The 22,031-nt window shown below is 39.5% G+C and overlaps 1 protein-coding gene across 1 annotated transcript in view; it reads right to left on the bottom strand.

The window, feature by feature from the left end:
• LRPPRC (leucine rich pentatricopeptide repeat containing) overlaps window positions 1–22,031 on the bottom strand; it is a 163,256-nt gene that overhangs the window by 14,713 nt on the left and 126,512 nt on the right. Inside the window, exons 28-32 of the mRNA XM_034764434.1 lie at window positions 15,775–15,917; window positions 15,558–15,651; window positions 7,802–7,928; window positions 4,894–4,982; window positions 591–795 (exon numbers count right to left, since the gene is read on the bottom strand). Coding sequence (XP_034620325.1) covers window positions 591–795; window positions 4,894–4,982; window positions 7,802–7,928; window positions 15,558–15,651; window positions 15,775–15,917 — 658 coding nt within the window. The remainder of the gene's footprint in view (window positions 1–590; window positions 796–4,893; window positions 4,983–7,801; window positions 7,929–15,557; window positions 15,652–15,774; window positions 15,918–22,031) is intronic.

The following is a 22,031-nucleotide window of genomic DNA, read 5'->3' as shown; positions in this document are numbered from 1 at the left end:
GTGGGTAAGAACCTCACTTCTTCTTGCATCTGAAGAAGTGAGGTTCTTACCCACGAAAGCTTATGCTCCCAGTACTTCTGTTAGTCTCAAAGGTGCCACAGGACCCTCTGTTGCTTTTTATAGGTGTCTGGTAAGCTTTCAAGTCCTATATTTGCGCACACACTACACCTAACTCTGGCAAAACAGTAACTGATTAAGTCCCTAATTTTCAGCATTCAGACTTCAATAAACTTTGCATCAGGCCTTAAATGAGCACTAGAATATGCACAACAGTTGAGGACAGGCAGTATTACAATCAGCTGAAGCTATAGGGTGAATTTAGGTAGGCAGGGTTTGGTAAGTACATAGATTTTTACATCATTATGTCACTCAAAGTTCTCCCAACTAGTAGTTGCAAGTCAGCCCCTATGTTTCATTAAATGATCTCCAGGCTCCACTGTGCACGTAAAAGAAACCTGAACAGCAGCCAACTTGGCCAGAAATCTAGTATCCATTCAATCTTAATGAAGGAAAACAACTGAAGTAAGGCGCAACAGTGCACTTTTCCCTCCTTATACAAAAAGAGCCATACCAATCTTGCAAGTACTTACTTCTTGATGTGAGCCAATACAATGTTATTGACAAAAAGCATGCGAGATAAACCAGTTGGGGCCGCCAGGTTTTCTACCATCTTCTCAACTGTGCATATGCTCTCCAGATCACCTTTCATAGCCAGAGCCTGAATGAGCCGAGTCACAGCTAGTGGTAGAGGCACCAGGTCCCTTTCAAGGACTGTTTTTAGAGTAGATATAGCATCTAGTCAGGATGAAAAGGGAGAAAGAAAATTAAGATTTTAGTTCAGAAGCAGACCTTATTATTAGCCTTACTTGTTCTATTTTAAAAAACCAAACAAATATACACAAAAGTAGCCCTAAAACAGCTGCAATTAAATAAAATATTAAACAAGTATCTAAATGAAGGTCTCAGCAGGTTTTTTTCATGTTTAACAATTAGGCACAGGAAGATAAAATCCTCCAAACCTTGTTTGCTGGAAAACCTTGATAGGATTCCTAAACAATATTTTTGACACATCACACCCAAGGAAAGCAGCCATATTATGAATGTTTTCCCCTTATACTCCTCACTGAAGCCTGGAAGTTTTTAACTTATTGTTCTAAAACAGATTGTAACCCAGTTTTCCTTGTTATGAAGCCTTTGCCATTGGAGATATTGGATACCCTAGCAAAGATATTTTGTTTAAAATAAAGTGCATCAAATGAGTAAAATCGCTGGAATCCAGAAATCACACTAATTTTCTTTTCAATAGGCTTTAGAAAAAATACAATATTGGATAAAACTACATGGTATGAATTTACACCCAAGTATAAAAACCAGACATCAGTTATTTGTGGAAATTGAAGAGCAATCTTGCCAACCTATAAAGCAATAAAACCACATTAACATGCTTCAATATCAATCCTCTTCTGACACTAATTTAAAACAACAAAAACAAAAAAAATCTCTCTCCACTAAACATTCCTCTAAACTATGATTGTTCTCAATTTACATTATACACAAGCAAGCATAAAAAGAAAGACATACCCCTCTTGTAAAAACCTCTCCCTGCTTACCAGCACAGGTAGGATTAATCAAAGGTAATAATTATAATACCAAAGGATGACACTTCTAACATAACACATACACATTCTTGAACTCTGTAGCGTTAACATTTAGGTTCTCTATATAGCAGGGATCGGCAACCTTTAGCACCCTGGCGGGCTGGGCCGGTTTGTTTACCTGCCGTGTCAGCAGGTTCGGCCGATCGCGGCTCCCACTGGCCGCAGTTCGCCATCCCAGGCCAATGGGGGCTGTAGGAAGCGGCGCGGGCCGAGGGATGTACTGGCTGCCGCTTCCCACCGCCCCCATTGGCCTGGAGCGGCGAACTGCAGCCAGTGGGAGCCACGACTGGCCGAACCTGCGGACGCGGCAGGTAATCAAACCGGTCCGGCCCGCCAGGGTGCTTACCCTGGTGGGCTGCGTGCCAAAGGTTGCCAATCCCTGCTATACAGGTACAGGCTGCCATTCCACAATCCAAACATTTTTTATAGAAGGTCAAGAAAATACTGTACAGTATGCCTAATACCCACAGGAAACTCCCAACCCTGGTTTAATTTTCCATCTTGTTTTGACAGTCTTAAGCAAAGACATGCGGGACAAGATTCCAATAACCTGAAAACTAAAGTGAATTACCCGCCACTTTCAAATTTTCCTCCCTATCCCATGTGTTGCCTGTTAGCAGTTCAGATGTTGCTCGACTGGCCTTCTCAGGAACAGGACACTATAGGAAGAATCTTATACAACATTACACAAACCCAGCAACATTGCAAAAAACTACTAAAGGCAACAACAAACGCATTCGGTATGTCCTTCTTAGTACTACACACCTATTAAAATTCTTACTATTCCTAATGTGAATTTACATTTTTAGAATGTTTGTCATAAACCAATGTTTACCTTCATGTCTGACCATGTTTTTCTCTACAGCCTGCAATCCCAAAACAAAGCTCTAAAACTTTTTATCCAATACAAATTGGTTCTTACTAAAAATTTGTGATACATCTTTTAAGAAGGGTTAAGCTCTCCAAAGGATAAAAATCTTTTTAAGCAGCACAACAAGTGTACATGGCATGTCACACAGAAAGGTATGACTGGCTGGAAAGAGATACTTGGAACAAAGTTTACAACAGTGAAAAAAATCACAATACGCTTACTGTTACTCACGCAACTTATTAGCTTCTTTTAGTCTTTTTTTTAATTACTTAGTATATTTAAATTTGGGGGAAGCATCCAGGAAGCAGGGCAAAGTGGAAGTCAGAAGCAGGACTGTAGGGGAGGGGGCAAAAATAGAAAGAAGCCTTTGCATTTTGGGGATGATCTGTGAAACATTTTTCAGGCACACCTATACTAAATGATAACTATGATGGAAAGCTTATCAGTTTACTATTTCAAGGCCTTCTCTGCAGGGAAAGGGGTAGAAACCATTTTTGTTGCTGTTGATGGAAGCTGCACTTCTTTATAGTTATAGGTTACCAAAATCAGGGCAAAGGAAGAAGATCTATGGCTATGGTTTCTGTGACTGAAAGCAGTGAGTTTTGAAGGACAGAAATTGTATAATGGACAAGACCAGGGAGGATATTCCAAGCATAATGGGAGTCATTCCAGGAAACAAATGCAGATCTCAAGGGAGTAGCAAAGAGAGTGAGAGGCATGCAAGGAGGAGGGATTTTTTTCAGCACATGTCAGACAGAATTGAGGTGGTGCAATGAGAGAATCTGGAATGACCAGGGTAAGAAGTTACAATAGTCAAACCAAGAAGTGACCAGAGTATTGGCCAAGGATTCAATAGTGGGTTATGAGGAAAGAAAGAATCGGGTGACAGTATTAAAGAAAGAACTTGCAAAATCTAGCAACATGCTGGACTGAGGACAAAGCAGAAGGGAGAGAGAAATCAAATACGACAGGTTGCAGGCCTGTGTGACTGCAAAAATAGAGGACTGTCAACAGTAAGAGATGAATTGGAGATGGGGAAGAAAAGGAGTTCCATTTCACTATGCTGAGTCGGAGTTGGTGTTAGGGTCCTTGCATGCACATGTCAGGGGGAAAATAACCAAGGAATTTGAAAGCAAACATGTTTGTTTACTGGCAACAGAAAACACAGTGAAATGATGCATCTCACTTATTGCAGAAGCATTTGAACACAGGCAATGCTACACACATATATGGTACAACATCAGAGCACAGTGAAGTGAATTAATTTAAGGATGATATGGCAAATCTGAATTTCCTTGCTTTTGTCAGATTAAAGTCAAACTGTTCCCCATTTTGATCTTTTTGTTTACATTTAGTTGCTCTTGTGTTTTAGAGTAATATTGGAAATATATTAATAGGAAAATATTTATGCTGTATAGGCAATTGCACTGACTCAATACCCTGTCTGTGCAGGGTTTTCCAGTACCAAATAAAGCAGTTTAGTAGAAGAGCTTGGCAACCAAGTAAATAAAACGTTGATAAAAATTTTAATGTGAGAATGTACACACACATTCGTAGGAACAGATTTTTCAAAAGTGCTCAGAGAAAGATTGGAAGCACTAACTTTACTAGCGTTGTTCAGTCCTGATGCATCACCCACTTTCCATTATTCCCAATACCACCAAAACAAAGACACAGAACTGCAAAACAAATGATCCTGAAGAGCTGAAAGTCGCATAACAGTTTTCCACCATCTTGTCCCACACATGTGCTTCCCTCAGCCATCATTTCTGTTATATTATAATATTAAATTAAAAAGGAAAGAAAAGTACAATGTATATTTCAATACTATTGGTATTGTGAACTATTAAAAAGTATTAAATTAGTTTTTTAAATCAATATTATAATCATTTAGTTCACAATCATGTACATTTAACACTCAATTTAACTCATCTGATATCTCACACAACCAACACAATATGAAAGAAGCAACTGCTGGGAATTGTTTCAGATGCTCTAAAGTATGTTAATTTCTAAAGCAAAATGATTTGTGCTGTGAATTTTAACGCACTTGAAAGCCTGTACTTTCTCTCGTTCTGGAGCACAAATTTTGCATGTCTGAAGAGCTGTGATTCATCTTAAGAAAACCCATCTTGTGTTAAATGGAATGGAAACTGGACTAAGTGGTCAAATGACAAGTACATTCATATTCAAGCTGTATTATAAATGCATGTACAGTAATTTACGTCTCTCAGCTACCACAAAAGGCTCTTGATAAGCAGGTAATTTGCTAAATGGACTCCTTTATCCAAGTATTCGAAGGGCGTTACAAGAAAAATCTGCAGCGGCATTAATGTGACGTAAAGGTCAAGCATTGTGACATACCTTTCAAATAATCCCGCCTAACTTGCGTTAAGATGAGGCGGCTGCTGGCAGCAGCGTTCAGTGTGAAGCCCTTGATGTGGGTCTCAGCGCTAAAAGAAGCAGACATTTAGAAAGGAATTACTGACATGCTTCTGATACGATAATAAATGGTTGAGCACCAAGGTGAAATTATAAAAACTACTGTTCGTATGTTAAAAATATTGCTGCAAAATATCGACCTGGAGACAGCTTTTGTGTTATCCTGTCAATGGTTATAGAAGGATAATTTTTTTTTGCATTCTGACAGATGACAAAGTTGGAAATGAGCAACAAAAGAAACAAAGTACAAGATTTTTTTTAAACAATCGGTTCAGATTCTTGAATGCTGACATATTAGATGACTAAAATAACTGCATGCCCTGCATTGTTCTGTTGTATCCTAAGCAGGATACTTTTTCTTCTTTTTTTAAGTCACCATAATTATAAAATGTAAAACTATTCTTTCAGCAATAAAAATGAAACATTTATTTTCAGCACTGTATATTTTAAATATAAACTAAAGCATATTATGAACTAAAACCATATTATTTGGTTGATTAATTTTCAAATTTCTGTCATCTAGATGTATACAGTTTTAAAAACTGAACATACTTCATTTGCTGCCTTTGCCATGTTAAAATTAAATTTCATTTATCAATTCTGTGTCCCTTGCAATGCAAAAAAGTCACATCTACAGCAAAGAGAACTTTGCTTTAATAATACTGCTTTTAAGAAATGAACATGTATGCTTTTAATGCAGACTAACCAGCAATTACATCTATTTTATACTTGCAAAATGCCTCTATTTCTAATGAAATTTAGGCACATTTTTAATACATAAGGATAACTTTACAAAGGTTCATTTCTAGATTACAAAACCTCCCCACACAAAAAAGGGGCATTGCCATTTGCCATATCAGCAATCAAGATAAACCTCACTGATCATCTTGTGGCAAACAACTGAGCAGCCTACCTACTTGAATTTATGAGCTGAGCGGATTGGGAGGTAAGCAGGGTCATTGCTAAATTATTCTCATCAATCCCAAGAAAATCCTTCATAGAGTACACAATATGACTATCCTCTCAGTCACTTTCAGCCTCTAGAGCTCACAAATGCAGTCGCTGGACTCAGGATTTTCTTACTCTCCCAACCAATCCTCTTAATCCCTGCCTAAGCACCCATTGCTCAGTTCCGGTTTTTTCCCTTTGTCCCATCTGTCAAAGCCCTTAAGTCAACAATTCATGCATGAGACTGTAAATTACATATAACAAAGGATTTACTTTCTCCAATCTTCCAATCTTTAGTGTGATTAAATAGATGTTAGCCACTATTACAGAACTAATCCCTCATTCCAATACTACTAAACTTCTATTTTAAAACTCTTGAACTAAGTGCAATAAACATACCTAAAATTCATTAGAATCGGAAGGCAGCAGCACTTTGGTCTGACCAAGATATCAGAAAACTCCTGGACTTTTCCAGAGTCTCAGCTGGAAAGCTGCTTCCCTCCACCATCATCTCAATTCAACATTAGTTCTTTCCAGGCCCGAGACCAAGATGTTAATTTTAAAAATAAACTAGTCTTTTTAGGTTAAAAAAATGCTTGTTATGGTACTTATACTATTGCTAACACAAACACTATAAGATTCTCTAAATATTATTTAAATTTGGCTTCAAACAGAGAACAAAAGAAAAATATGTAAGGCTACACAAGTGAAACTACCTTTCATATCTTTTACTATAAATATTAGGAGAGATGTAAATTTCAGGCCACTGCACATATTTAGGCTTCTAGAAGTAATCTCTCAGACAATGAGGTTGGTAAGATTGACTCCTATGTAGCACAAAGTTTCCAGAATACAGAAATTTGTCAAGCATGAACAAATTTACTTGTTCTAAATTGTTCACACCACAGATACTCTTTCGATTCCATTCACTACTCCAATACACTATCTAAGCATTTTTAGAAGAAAGTTTGCTTCCATAAAATTGTCTTTGAAGTCTGAGTACTTATAATTTTATTCGTTTGTTATTGAAAAACCCATGTACTGTCAAATAAAGTCATGAGTACTGATGGTATCAAGTGTACTCTCTATTATCTTGTAAAGAAAAACCAGCAAGAGTTAACCAGCATGGGTTTATTAGAGTGCCATCATATGATATTTCTGAAATGTATGCTTTTCTGAACTGCCCTGCCAAACAATGTAGTTTTTATTATTTTAGGTTTAGATGACTGACCAATAAGAATGGAGCTTCTGGCTAGATCCTACTCCCATTTTCCCTAAAGCCAAGAAGTTTTTAAGAAGGTACAATCATGAAAATTATTTTATTTGGGAGCAATATAGTATATTTTCACAAAACACTAGAAACTAAGTGACATTGCGAGCTGGTCTATACTTTTAGTCACTAGAGTGCCTAAGCCACTTTTGAAAATGGGATTTAGGTGCTTTAATATTTTACCCTATTTCAGCATACTAGTCACTGGCATATTACCCTGGGACAAGTTTTACAGGCAGCAGCCAAAACACATGGTACAACCACATGATTCATTAAAGTTAAACCCAATCCAACCAAACTCAATCCCAAGCATTTTACTAATACACACTATAGAAAGACATATTACAACTTGATTCATTAATGTCATATTCCTGGACCAGCTAGCCTTGAAAGGTGAATAATATATTAATACCGAGCACAGGTCTTTAGATTTGATTTATGAAAGACCAATGCATTACACACTATATCATCATGTTTCCAATTGGGGCCCACTTTTTGTTAGGAAGATGGGACTTTACCTTAAAGGAATGCTCACAATAATTTTCATGCAAGGTTATGAGTGCAGTTTTAGAACAGAGCCACAGGTTTAAAAAACAAAAAACAAAAACTTACATGTTTTTCACTTTGATGGCTTCCTCAAGACAACCCTTAGACAGCAATGCTTGTATAAGAGTGGAATAGGGAAAGAGAGGAAACATAATATCCTTCTTTTGTGCTTCCAGTAAAATATTGTATGCCTCTACAAAGAGAATAAAAAAAAAAAAAACAATTGAGATGTCACTTTACATTGAAGTGGCATATAAAGAGCATTCACATCTCTTTTTATTTAAAAAGTCTGCATCTTAAACATAAATCTATTCTTCCTTTTCTTAAATCTTTTAGTCTAAAGCTATATTTTAGAAAATTGTTGGTTTGCCCAGGTTTCAAAAGTTGTAGGGTTTTTAAAATGTGTGTGTGTGTGTGTGTGTGTGTGTGTGTGTGTGTGTGTGTGTGTGTGTGTGTTAAAAAAAATGTTGTTTCTTCTAAAATCCAGGTAAGTTACATTTTCCCCACCCTCAAAAAAAAACAAACACTGAGTCAAATAAGCTAACTCCAAAGAAGTGTTTGGAATTCCCTTCATTTAAAATAAAAACCACCACCATACATCTGTTCATGAGAAAAGGAGAACTAATGATTTTTGAAGCAACACCTAATTCTGGGGTAGATGGTTACAATGTTTGGCGCATCATCACAACAGCATTCAGCAAATATAGGCAGTGATTCCAGTATTGGGAGATCAAACTGTTTGGTTACGACAAGATTTATATAAAAACATACAATTTACAAATATACAGATATTTAACAAGTAAACTAAGCTGCATTTGTTTGACTGATTAGCAGTTTTATTTCACACATTCACAATAACTGTCAGTATATGAAAAGACGTTACCAAAAAAAAAAGGGGGGGGGGGGGATTGGAGATAACCACACTTTTCAATCATTTACTTTTTGAAACAAGATTATGCAGCTGTAAACATCTGGCTCATACCTTTGGCGCGAAGGGGAAAATAATCTGTATTTGAATTTTAACTTCAAAGGAAATACAGTATGAACAAATGAAACTTCAGGGCACACCTTGACAAATTTTCAGCACACATTCTCAAGCCTGCAAGTGTTACTGTCCCATCTTGTCTGAACCATGGGATGGCTTGAGTTTAAGGGCATGTCTAACTCGCAAAAGCTGTGCATGGGCTAGCCTATCCAAGCAACCTTGAATCTAGTCAGTGGGGGTAACAACAGGCTTCAGAATGAGCTAGAAAGCAGAATGTGTGTCCAAGGCCTATGCTGGGCTTGTACTATCTACGCTGAAGCTGTACTGTACTTCACTGCTATTGTTACCTCTGCTAGTTGGATTCAGGCTAGCTCAGGTAGGCTGGCCTGTGCACAATTTTTGCTGTGTAGACATACTCTAAGAGTATATATTGGGACTTTTAACAAAATGTATTCATTTAAGCATGAATGTGTGTCTATTTAAACAGGTATGCACAAATTGTGAATGTGTAGTATATTGTAAGAATATTGCCATATAGTTATCTAATATCTATACACAGACACTTTACATAGCACGTGTATATGAACACAGATATAAAAGAACCACCTATGGCAAAAATTAACAGTCACTGTGTGCGCTGTTCTGACATAAGTCTGAAATTACAATACTTAATTATATCACCACTCTCTGGATCAATACTCAAACAACAGGACAGGGGAAAAAATAGTCAAATAGCATGTGATAGGATTTTAAAATAATCTAACTGGCCAGACTTCCTGTCACGATTTACCCATCTTGCCCACTTATGTGCCAAACAAAATTTAATTGCTAACATTTACAGAAGGTGTTCACTTCACTGAAAAGTTTGTGGACATTTTTTTTCCCCCAATAAAGTTTTTCAACTGTGAAAGTGACTAAATCACCACTAGACCAGTAAATATTATTCCATGAAATAAGGTTGCTTACTTATGATAATGAAGAATCATTCAATACACAAGTGCAACAAACTCTGACTAGCATCTGAAAACACTTACGAGCACATTCTTGCATTGAGCAGCTCTGTCACACACCAGAAGAGGGTATCTACTTTTCCTCTACCCTACATCAAGTACAATGATTGTGTTTACAGTACAGTTGCTAACTATAAATGTCTGTCACTGTAATGAAAACAAAATGTTTAACTGTTTTTCCCTATGCTATTCGATTTAAGGCAAAATAAATTCAAACTCCTTCATTCAACCAACTGGCACTGCAGGTGGGTTTTTGCATAGTAAAGTTCTGAACAGGAAACTACTAAAAGAATGCTCCCCACTTTCCCAAGATTTCTATGTCAAATCATAAATGCAAACCACTCACTCCTGGATCTATTTTCCTCATCACAAAAATTAAGGTTTGTCAAGAGGAGTTTTAAAGGTTAATCATATCAGCAAACAAACAACGTACAAATTATTCAAATACCAAACAAGAATTTAAAGTGAGCAGAGTAAAAATAAAGTTTAATCTCTTTTTCTTCAATCTTAATTATTTCAAGAATTTGATGTAAATATGCTTGCTTTTATTGTCAAATTCAAACCTTTTCAATGAGATGTTAGATGCACCATAAGATCTTTTGTTGCCTAAAGTGGTTGCCAAGAGGTATTAAATGTACATGCAATAGATTATGGATAAACTCCTGGCCCCATTGAAGTAGAGTTGTCATGCGTCCGGTTTTCAACCAGAATGCCAGGTCGAAAAGGGACCCTAGTGGCTCCACTCAGCACTGCTGACCAGGCCGTTAAAAGTCGCAGCATAGCGGGGCTAAGGCAGGCTTTCTGTCTGCCATGGCTCCGCGCAGCTCCCAGAAGCAGCGGAATGTCCCTCCTCTGGCTCCTAAGCATGGGGCAGTCAGGGGCCTCCGGCACGGTGCCTTCGCTGCAAGTGAAGGCTCTGCAACTCCCATTAGCCAAGAACTGCGGACCTTGCAATGCTGTGGGGCCGCCTGGCCGCGCAGGAGCTGGAGGGGGGATATGCTGCTGCTTTCAGGAGCTGCTTGAGGTAAGCACTGCCCGGAGCTTGCACCCCTGCCCCCCTCTTCTGCCCCAATCCTCCAGTAGGGAGGGAGGTCTCGTGCCTAGCCCTTCCATCCCGCCACGGGGCTGAAGCCCTGAGCCCTGTCTAGTACACCCCGGCTTTCCAACTTCTGAAGGTTATCATATGCAGCTTGGAGGGTTAGTAAGTTTGGCCATCTCTGCTATAATATTTTATTTTTTTCCCTCCTAAATGGCAAAATATTTCATAACTGCCCCCACCGCTTACCTTTTGAAAATAAACTGGCATTATCTTACATCAACTCCACTTGAGTTGTATGTCTGAAGCTGACTAAAGGGTTCTCAAATGGAGACCATATCCCCAAACAGGGATTATTAGTTTACTATTTCTCAAATTGCCATCTTTTTGTGAGATGCTGTACTCAAATATATTAGCATTCAAAAGAGTTTCTGGCATAAAAATCATATCATGTTGTATTACCACTTTAAGCAGAGAGAGCTGTTAGAAATGTGACAACTTGCCAACATAAAATCTCAATTCTCACAACACAGTCACATTTGGTTCAGCAATTTCCACTGCTTGGACACATGCACACACTACCCAAAAGGCCAACTTATAACAATGCAGAATCAAGTCAGTAAGATGAATATATTGTTTTTCATAAATAAAAAACCTCAAAGAATGGACTTTTAAAACAGCACCCTGCCAAGGAATTAATCTAAATTATATAATTAATATTCTAAACTGATTAAGTTCACTTTCTTCTAATAAAAAAGTTGCATTGATACAAAATTTTTTTTACAATATCCTATTGTATTCATATCAAAATTACACTACATTGTTTACATAAAGTTGACAAGTTAATTTCTATAGGATTTTAAACACATGCACGCAGCACATTTCACAGTATTTTCAGCAAAATATTTTCCTACAAAATTTTCATTATTAATATCTGGTAGGTCTGGATCATCTACCAGTTGATCAGAATGTAACTGTAGGATGTGCAATAGCAATCTATCAGTAAATTCAATCTCAAGGTGTCAGGGATATCAGTAATAAATTGGTGCAGTTTTTTGTTTATTTTAACTTTAAATCTTAGAGATTACTCAGGAAATTACTTTGGTATTCAAGCCATATTCATAAATAGGTGTAAAATTTTTATAATTTTGTTTCCCTCCCCTCTTCAATCCTATCGTTTATGATATTCAAGGACATTAAATCAATATTACCTAGTCCTCAACACTTTCCAAAGAAAAATTAATTAGTTCCGTTTTCAGAACCTGATCCTTCTAAAGGTACATCCATTTTCAAGCCCGCCTTTTGATCCCCCAAATTTACGGGTATAAAAATTAACATTCTGAAGAAGCTCTTAAATATGGCATAATTTAGAGATTACCATTAAAGTGATATGTATACAAAATATGAGTGTGCATATACTATATATGATATATGCTTTCATGTGTACACAGTACATGCAGACTTATGCATAACCCCTCAATCAGGGCTCCAGGAGTTTGATGGTGTTTTAACACCAGTTTCTCCAGTAACAGCAAAACAATTCTGTGGCAGATTATAGTGTATGCTGTCTCAGCTCTGAGGCCTGGGCTACACTAGGAGGTTATGTCGAATTTAGCAGCGTTAACTCGAATTAACCCTGCACCCGTCCACACAACGAAGCTATTTATTTCGACATAGAAGTCTCTTTACATCGATTTCTGTACTCCTCCCCGACGAGGGGAGCAGCGCTAAATTCGACATGGCCATGTCGAATTAGGGTAGGTGTGGATGGAATTCAACGCTAATAGCTCCGGGAGATGTCTATTGGCAGCACCAATACTGGAAAGAAGGAAGTATAAGGTCAGTTGGGGGGGAGGGAAGGGAGAGAGAACCCTCTACAGGACTAGGAATTTCCATCCCTGCAGATCATTACGATAAGGAGACTGCTCCTTTGGCTCTCTCTCATGTCAGGTACTTCTGTAGAAGGGTACAATTTACCCTTAAGACAGTACTCTATAGAAGGAAGAGGGCAAAGCATTGTTTTTCTTAAATGCTATGACATATCACTACTAATATATGGGGATAGGAGGGAGAAATCTGTGTCTCCCTCGTCTTACTCTCACTCCAGCTAACAAAGTCTTATTTTCATCTAAGGAGAGAGCTCTTTTACATGAAAAGAGGAAATATGTTTCTCCCCAGCATACTGAAAAATCTTTTTCAAAATGTTAAGGGAAAGTCAAAGAAAAAAATATCAGAGATTACACAAAAAGACATTTCTCTAAGAGTAAGGTTAAAATGCATCCTGAAATTATTTTAGCAAACATTTTCATCTTGCCAGCATCTTTAAAAATTGTCTATGAATCTTCATTACTGGCTCTATCTTCTGCTTTGATGGAGGTAATTTCTGTTTTAACATTCTGCTTTAAAAAAAAGATACAAATTTAATAATATTTTAGAAGCGCTTTCTAACTAACTTCTGGACCACTCTGAGGCCCAGTGATAGCCTTTTATGTTTGTGATGTGGCAGACTGAGGTTTGATTCCTACCTTAAGTGCCTGATCCTGCAAAGCAACAAGCACCGTGGGGGAATGCTAAATTTAGAAACTTTACGTAAATACAAAAAATAATAATGATGACAACGATGCATTCCAGGTAGCGAGTGCTGTAGAAGAAATTCCCTCAGAACTAGGGAAGTGGAAGGTATTGGACTGGAGTGTAAATGACCACTCGTCATACTTTATAACAAAAATGCACATCCATTCTCAGTTGCACCGATAAAACTAAAATTCATTGTTGGATACAGATAAGAAGAGTGCTCAGCCTCAGATTAACTAAAATGCCACAAAACTGAATATATATGGTCTACCTTTAAAGTAAGAGAGATGTCTTAACTTTGTATCACACATTGGTTTTCATTGGGGTTGTTTATCATCAATTAAAATGGCAGTTGCTCAAGGTGATTTACTTACAGTCAGTATGTTGGAGGTTAAAAGTTCTTAGTTTTAACTAAATGGGGGAAATGGAGGGAAAAAAAGACTTCAAAGAACTCTATGCAGGAATCTGTGATTTTACAGGGCTTATTTTGTTTACATCTAAGAGACAGATGTGATCTTTTTTCAGTGACGAGTTATCTTGCAGCATTACAGTGAAATAGGTTCAAAGACTTTCAGGCCAGAAGGGATCATTGTGATAACCTAGTCCAACTTCCAGCAATAACATAGGCCAAACAATCTCACCTATTAACTTCTGCATTAAGGACCACAATTACTGTTTGAACTATAGCTAGGGCCCTACCAAATTCACAGCTGTGAAAAATGTGTCACGGACCATGAAATTTAGTCTTTTGTGTACTTTTACCCTGGACTATAGAGACTTCACCAGCGTTTTTAAAACTGGGGTTCTGACTGAAAAGGGGGGTCATGGATGGGGTAACAAGGTTATTATAGTGGTGGCTGCGGTATTGCCACCCTTGGGTGGCTAGAGAGTGGTGGTTGCTGTCCAGGCACCCAGCTCTGAAGGCAGTGCCCCGCCAGCAGCAGAGCAGAATTAAGGGTGGCAACACCATACCATCCTATCCTTACTGCTGCACTGCTGCTGGCGGCAGCGCTGCCTTCAGACCTGGGCTCCCGGCCAGCAGACACTGCTCTCTGGCCGCTCCGCTCCGAAGGCAGTGCTGCCGCCAGTAGTAGCACAGAAGTAAGGGTGGGAATACCATGACTACCCTACAATAGCCTTGCACCACCCCTCCACTCCTCCTCCCGCCCCGCCTTTTGGGTCAGGACCCCTATAGTTACAACACGGTGAAATATCTGAAATCATGAAATTTAGGATTTTTAAAATATTACAACTATGAAATTGACCAAACTGGACTGTGAATGTGGCAGGGCCCTAACTATAACATATCTTAAAAAGACATCTCAAATTGATTTATAGACTTAAGTGGTGGTGATTTTCCAAAGTTTTTCTAGTTACTCTCACTGTTAAAAACCTGCACCTTATTTTCTAGTCTGAATTTGTCTAGATTCAGCTTCAAACCAGTGCATCTCATTATGCTTTTTGCTGCTATATGGAAGAGCTGTCAACTATCAAATCTTTTCCTCAAGTAGGTACTTGTACACTGTGATCATATCATCTTTTAATCTTCTCGTGGATAAACTAAACAGACTGTGCTCTTTAAATCTCTGACTGTAAAGCATGTTTTCCAGATCTCAAATGATTCTTGTCGCTCTTTTGAGCCCTTTCCAATTTATCAACATTTTTTTTTAAGTGTGAACACCAGAAATGGTCACCGTAGTCCAGTAATGGCCTCACCAATGCTTTAGACACAGATAATACTGCCTCCCTACTCATACTTGATATTTCATTGCTTCTGCATCCAAGGACTAGATATAGAATATATGAAAATGAACAACCTACAACAATACAATGTGTTCAACTGGTTACTGATAAATTCTCCTGACCTATACTTTTTCTTTTTAAATAAACCTACATGTTTGGACAGCTATCAGTGCTGAGTGGCCTCACAGTGGTCTTTAATACTGATCAACAGAAATTATTACCCGTTGCTATTCGATCAATACAACTGACAAAACTCAGAAATGAAAGTTACACAAAGGATACTGCAGAACAACTGGATGCTGCACCCAGCACACACTTGCCTGGAAGAGATTCCAAAAATACTACTGTAATTTTAAACCCTGCATTCTAGACTCAGGTATTGCATTAGGTTTTTGAGAGTACTGGTTACTTTTGTTGATTAATAGAACCTGGCTTTTTTAAAGCCAAAGAAAAAAAGACGTGTTTTCAGTTTACCTTGGACATTGCCCTCCTTGCAGAGAATCAACACTTTCTTCTCAGGGTTATTTTCTGAATCAGGAGCTGGTTCTACATGGTCTTTATACCAAATCTTTAAAACAAAGTAATGGTTTAATAAAAAACATACAACATGAAGAGACACGTGAAAAAAATGCCTGAAGCAAACAAAAAGAATACAATGTTGCACTTGTATGTAAAGTTAAACCCAAATTACCTGAGGCACATCAAATGGTACTTCTTGACTATTGTTCTTAAGAATATCAGCCAATAACCTTAAAGTTCTCTCACGAGGAATAACATTTTCTTCCTGCATTTTAGTCCAAGTTGCATCAGCTTTTTGCCACTCATTACTGATCTCTGAAAGACAAGATTCAGTCTTCACATCTAATACATAGCCAGATACTAATCCTACATTTTCAGTGAAAAGCTGTATAATGAAAAAGTAAGCAAAATCAAAAATTAAATACATAAGATAGTTCTGTTATTTTTAAAGCACCCACATTAAAAAAAAAAAATCAATTTGTGTTATCAGTGTGTGAAGATGCTATGTGCATGCCTAACTTTATACATGCAAGTAGTTTCACTGATTTCATGTTTGTAATGTGCTTAAGGACTTTTCTCCCCCTACTGGTGGATCGACACTGCGACGATTGATACGCTGGGGGGGTCGATTTAGCGGGTCTAGTGAAACCTGCTAAATCGACCACAGATCGATCTCCCGTCGACTTCGGTACTCCACCAGAATGAGAAGAGTAATGGGTGTCGACAAGAGAGCGTCTCCCCTCAACATAGCGTAGTGTGGACCCCACGGTAAGCAGATCTAAGCTATGTCGACTTGAGTTATGCTACTAACATAACTCCAATTGCGTAGCTTAGATCAAACTTAGATCCCCGTAGTGTAGACCAGCCCTAAGTATTTGAAGAACCCAGGCCTTAGACTTTAGCCATGAAACACTGGGAAACTTCACAAGTGACAAAAGGTTAGGTACCAAGAACATGCTATTTCTCTTTAATGCAAATATTGACATAAAATGACTTCTTGATTTCTAATAATTTTTGAACTTCCACATTCAGCTCCTTTTTGTTTACAGAATATAGTTCCAAAATAACTATTAAAAGACTTGTCTGGAAATGTCACATCAAGGTTGGATAATTATGTTGATATAAATGCAAGTGTTCATGAGCTTCTGAGACCCTGCACCAGTTTTTGTAACTTTTTAATCACATTCCCCCATATTAAAAAATGTTCTTTTTCACTGTCACAACACACAGAAAATATTGGAAACTGAGTATACACAGGAACACAAACTGACCGCACAAAAATTTTTTACATGCATAAAGTAAGCAAACTGAAAAGAAACAGTATGTAAAATAGGTTCTGACAAAAGTGTAATTTTTACATTGATGTTTTCCCTTTAATCCCCACTACGAATTCTAAGGTGCTAATCATTTCTCTAAAGACTATCTGACAAACAGTTCTCTGAAGAATTTTCTATATTTAAAATTTGGTGCAGATTGCAATGCATAAAAAACAACTTTGTTCAGAGAACTTTTAAACTCTCTCATAGGAACTTCTAAGCTACCTGAGGTCCTGTTGAGGTCGCCCCAAAGGAATTTAGACGCTTTGAAGCTGCTATGTCAGTAAATTAAGAGCTCCTTAAGAAGACATGCATATCTATAGAGACCCAAAGCAACGCTCAGAGGTTCGCATTCTCAAAAAGGAACAAATCCAAAATTTTTCTACCCAACTTATAGTCCTGTGCAATTGCTCTCATTTGGGTCAGGGAATGAGTGTCTAGCATTTTTACATGACTGCACAAAAATGTTAGCACATTCAAATGGAAAAAATTCCCTTTTTCCTAAATCCCACATCTTAAAAAAAAAAAAAAAAAAAAAAAGTTAATTACCCATATATGAACTGTGGTTCTTCAAGATGCTGTCAGCAGTGTGTGGATCCCACTTTAGGTTTGCCTGCACCTCATGTGTGGGAACAGGCACCAGCTTCTCAAGCAGGTTCTTGGGGCGGCCGTTCCGGAGAGGGACGGTAGGTCCAGGTATTCGGCGGACGGTCCCTCACTCCGCCTGGGAGTGAAGGACCTCCCGCCGAATTGCCGTCGCAGATCGCAACTTTTTTTTTTTTTTTTGGTTTTGGCTGCTTGGGGCGGCCAAAACCCTGGAGCCGGCCCTGTGTGGGAAACTGGTATAGAAGTATGTTGGGCTATGTCTGTCATCCTGTTTGCTCTGGTGAGGGCATTAAAAGGCACAAATGCCACAGTTCCCTAACGAATGCAGAATACTAGATGTGGAGGACTCTGAAAAGTGGGGATGGAGAGAAGGTCATGGAATCCACACTGATAACATCGCAAAGAACCTCAGTTATTGTAAGGTATGTAATTTTCTTTCTTGAGTATGGGTCAGTGTGAATCTCACTCCAGGTGACTGATAAGTAGTGTCCAATCTGGAAGATAGGACTGAGGAGTCTTGATTTATCTCAACAGTGATTGCAGTATTGCTCTTCTGAAATTGGCATCTGACCTTTCAATTAGATCTAAGGCATAGTACTTAAAGAAAGTCAGGAGGCTAAAGTCTCCAGATATGGGTACGTTCCTAAAGCAGAGTAGCCGTAGCTTGTGCTCTAATGGAGTAAGCCTTAACATGTGGAAGGAAAGATACATCAGCCATTTGGTAGCAGACTGATATGCACAGAAATCTGTTTTAACATCCTCTCAAAGGAGAGGGCTTACTCCTTCGAAGCACCGAAGATTGCCATGAAGAGACAAAAAGACAGAATAAGCCCTTCAGACTATCAGTGTAGTATAAGACTCCTGAAACATTCAGAGTGTGGAGTTTTTCCTTCTCTGGACAGAACAAGGTTAGGGAAGAACAGGAATAAACTGATGGACTGCTTCAATGAAATTTCAAGACCACTTTAGGAATAAACTTCAGATAAGGTCTCAACACCACCATATCTCTGTGGAATACTGTATGGAGTGGGAGGGGGTTAGAGCTTGGAGATAACTGACCCTTATAGCCTATGTGATGATGACTACGACAACCCACCTTGAGGGCGAGATACTGAAAGCACCATTCCTAAAGTGGCTTGAGAGAAAGTTATAGGAGATTTGATAGGTGGGCAAGTATGCAATAATCCTTCCAGGAATCTAGATGCTGTGGGATGTGAGAAGACTGAACAAGACTGAACAGGTGGAAAATATGTAGACTGCTGCAAGGTGGGTCGTGATGGAACTGAATGAATGAGAAAATTTCTTACCTTATAATTTTCTGTTAGCGGCTTCTCTCCTCATTCATCACTAACAAGTTAGCATCCCCCTCCCCCCATGTAATTTGGAGGCAGTCCAATGTTGTTGCCAGAGGCTCCAGAACTAAGCCCTGCTCTTCAGCTTAGGCCACCAAAAAAGTTTTTCCAAAGCTTTAGAAACCCTCCAGCAACCAATTATTTGCATTAATATATTAATTAACCTTAAGACAGGTATACCCAAGTCTCCCTTTAGAGAAAAACATCAATTTGTATTCTGATCATTTACCAGACTACTAGGATGGGTTGAATGAGGTGAGAAGCTGTTAACAGAATGAGAAATTTCTCACTTGATAATTTCTTTGTTTATAGCTTCTCCCCTCATTCACCACTAATGGGAAGTAGTGATTAGTGAATCACAGAAATGGGAGGGGGGAAAATGATAAGAAGAGCTTAGTTATTGTTCTAGTAGAAAAATCAGCAGGAATTGAAAGTCTTGCCCTCCTCCCCCAATAAAACAAGAACTTTATAAACGGATGACTCTGCAGAGGAATAGAAACTTACTTTTTCCCCAATGCCCCCAAGGACTTTTGTGAATAGTTTTGCAGGTGCCTAAGATGCCACCTGGTACAGGATTTTAACATCTTGCCTGCAGCAACTTTGTGGCCCTAAGGCTTTGGCACTTTTGAGATATGAAATGAATAGGCTACAACTGATGTGCATGCTCCATTTACTGGACTAGGACCCCAGAGTGCTAGGATTGTCCATGTATGCAACAGCCTTCCAAAGGAATGCCAAGGGCTAGAACAAAATGATGGGAAAACTATTTCCCAGGAACTGTGGAAAGCAAAACTTACCTTGAACAGAAGGATTTCTGCAGCTGTAAGAATAACCTTTTCCTCACAACAGCAGCAGTGTAAAAACTGTTACTAACCTTCGGTAACTGTTATGCTAGATGTTTTGCTTATGTCCATTCCAACAGTGGTGTGCATGCGGCGCGTGCACTACCACCGGAAAATTTTCCCTCGGTGGTATCTGTCAGGTCAGCTCTAGTGCCTCTTGGAGTTACGTCTTCATAGAGCCAGTATATAGGGCCCTTCTGCCCCCTCAGTTCCTTCTTGCCAGCTAACTCCGACAGAGAGGTGTAGGTGTGTGTGTGTGTGTGGGTGGGTGGGTGGGGGGGGGGGGGGGGTTGGAATGGACACGAGAAACATTGAACAGGTTAGTAGCCATTTTTCTTCTTCGAGCGCTTGCTCCTGTCCATTCCAATGTAAATGACTCCCAAGCAGATGTAGGAGGAGGGTTTGGAGTTCATTAACGAGTAGACTAACAGAGCTCTGCCAAATCCAGCATCGTCTCTAGCCTGCTAAACGAAAGGCATAGTGCGATGCAAAAGTGTGAACCGAAGAAGCGTCGCCGCTCTACAGATGTCCTGATTGAGACCTGTGCCAGGAATGCAGCTGACAATGCTTGTGCCCTTGTGGAATGTGCCATTAGGGCCGGGACCTTTGCTAGGTTGTAGCATGTGTGGATACAAAAAGTGATCCACGATGAGATTCTCTGGGCTGATACTGGAAGACCTTTCATCCTGTCCGCCACCACCACAAAAAGTTAAATAATTTTCCAAAATGATTTTGTCCTTTCTTTTAGAAGGCAAGCACATGTCTGACATCTCCTGGCTATTGGCATGTGATTTCAGATAGAAGACTGGCAGGAAAATGCCCTGGTTACTATGGAATTGTGAAACCAACTTTGGGAGGAAGGCTGGGTGAGGGCACAGCTGGAACTTGTCCTTGAAAAATACCATGTAAAGAGGTTCTGAAGTAAGTGCCCTAATCTCTGAGAGCCTTCTAGATGAAGTAATGGCCACCAGAAAGGCTATCTTCCAGGAGAAGTAGAGGAGAGTGCATGTTGCCAAGGGTTCAAATGGGGGACCCAGGAACCTGGATAATACCAGGTTGAAATCCCAAGGTGGGATTGGTTGTCATAGTTGGAGATAAGGCCTGCCCAGGCCTTTGAGGAAATGACTACAGATTGAGTCGGTGAAGACGGACTGGCCATTTACTCATGGGTGAAACGCTGAAATCGCAGCAAGCTGGACTCTAATTGATGACACAGATAGCTCTTGCTGCTTCAGGTGAAGTAAGTAGTCCAGAATGAATGGGTGAAACACCTCTTTGTGCTGACCAGATCGAGAACCTTTTCCACTTTGCCAGGTACGTAGCTCTAGTGAATGGTTTCCTGCTCCCTGCTCTTGAACTGTCTGCAGCATGCTATGTCCAAGGAGTTCAGGCATGGAGCTTCCAGGCCATCAGATGAAGGGACTCGAGGTTCGGATGATGTAGGCAGCCTTGGTCCTGAGTGTTCAGATCTGGAAATGGAAGCAGGCTGATTGGTGTTTCCACCGAGAGGTCCAGAAGGGTGGTGAACCAGTGTTGACATGGCCAGGCTGGGGCTATCATGATCAGAGTTGATCCTTCCCTTCTGACCTTCAGCAGGACCTTGTGTATAAGCAGAACGGGAGGGAATGCATAAATGAGATGGTCCTTCTAAGGGAGAAGAAACATGTCTGTGAGAGAACCTGGGCTGTGATTCAGGAAGGAGCAGAATTGCACACTCTTCCTGTTGTACCTTGTCGCAAACATGTCTATCTGGAAAATGTCCTTCACAACATCTGGGCGAATGGACCACTTGTGACTGGAGAAGGATCTGCTGAGACAATCAGCTAATTAGTTCTGTGCTCCTGGAAGATAGGAGGCTCCAAGGTGGATTGAGTAGGTTATGCAGAATTCCCACAGACAAAGAGCTTCATGGTATAGGTGAAAGGAGTGCACTCCAACCTGTCTGTTTATATAGAACATTGCTGTTGTGTTGTCTGTAAGTACCAGCTCAAACGAGCCTTCCAGATGGAGCCGGTACGCTTGGCAGTCAAGGTGCACTGCTCTGAGTTCCCTCACATTGATGTGTAGAGAGAGCTCTGCCTGGGACCAGAGGCCCTGGGTTTTGAGTACCTACAGATGAGCCACCCAACCCAGTGCAGGTGCAGTTGGTGACTACAGATATTGATGATGTGGTCTTGAGAATGGGACACCTGCACCTACTGTCCTCAAGTCCAACCATGAAAGGGGAGTGGTGATCACTGAAGGAGGAAGAGTGACAACCATGTCCAAGCGATTCCAGCCTGTACACTAAGTCTGAAGAGGTCTGAGTCGTAC

The sequence above is a fragment of the Trachemys scripta genome, chromosome 3 (genome assembly GCF_013100865.1).
Source record: "Trachemys scripta elegans isolate TJP31775 chromosome 3, CAS_Tse_1.0, whole genome shotgun sequence".
Classification (NCBI taxonomy): Eukaryota; Metazoa; Chordata; order Testudines; family Emydidae; genus Trachemys; species Trachemys scripta.
The sequence above is the reverse complement of the archived record's forward strand: the minus strand, read 5'-3'. Positions and strand labels throughout refer to the sequence as shown.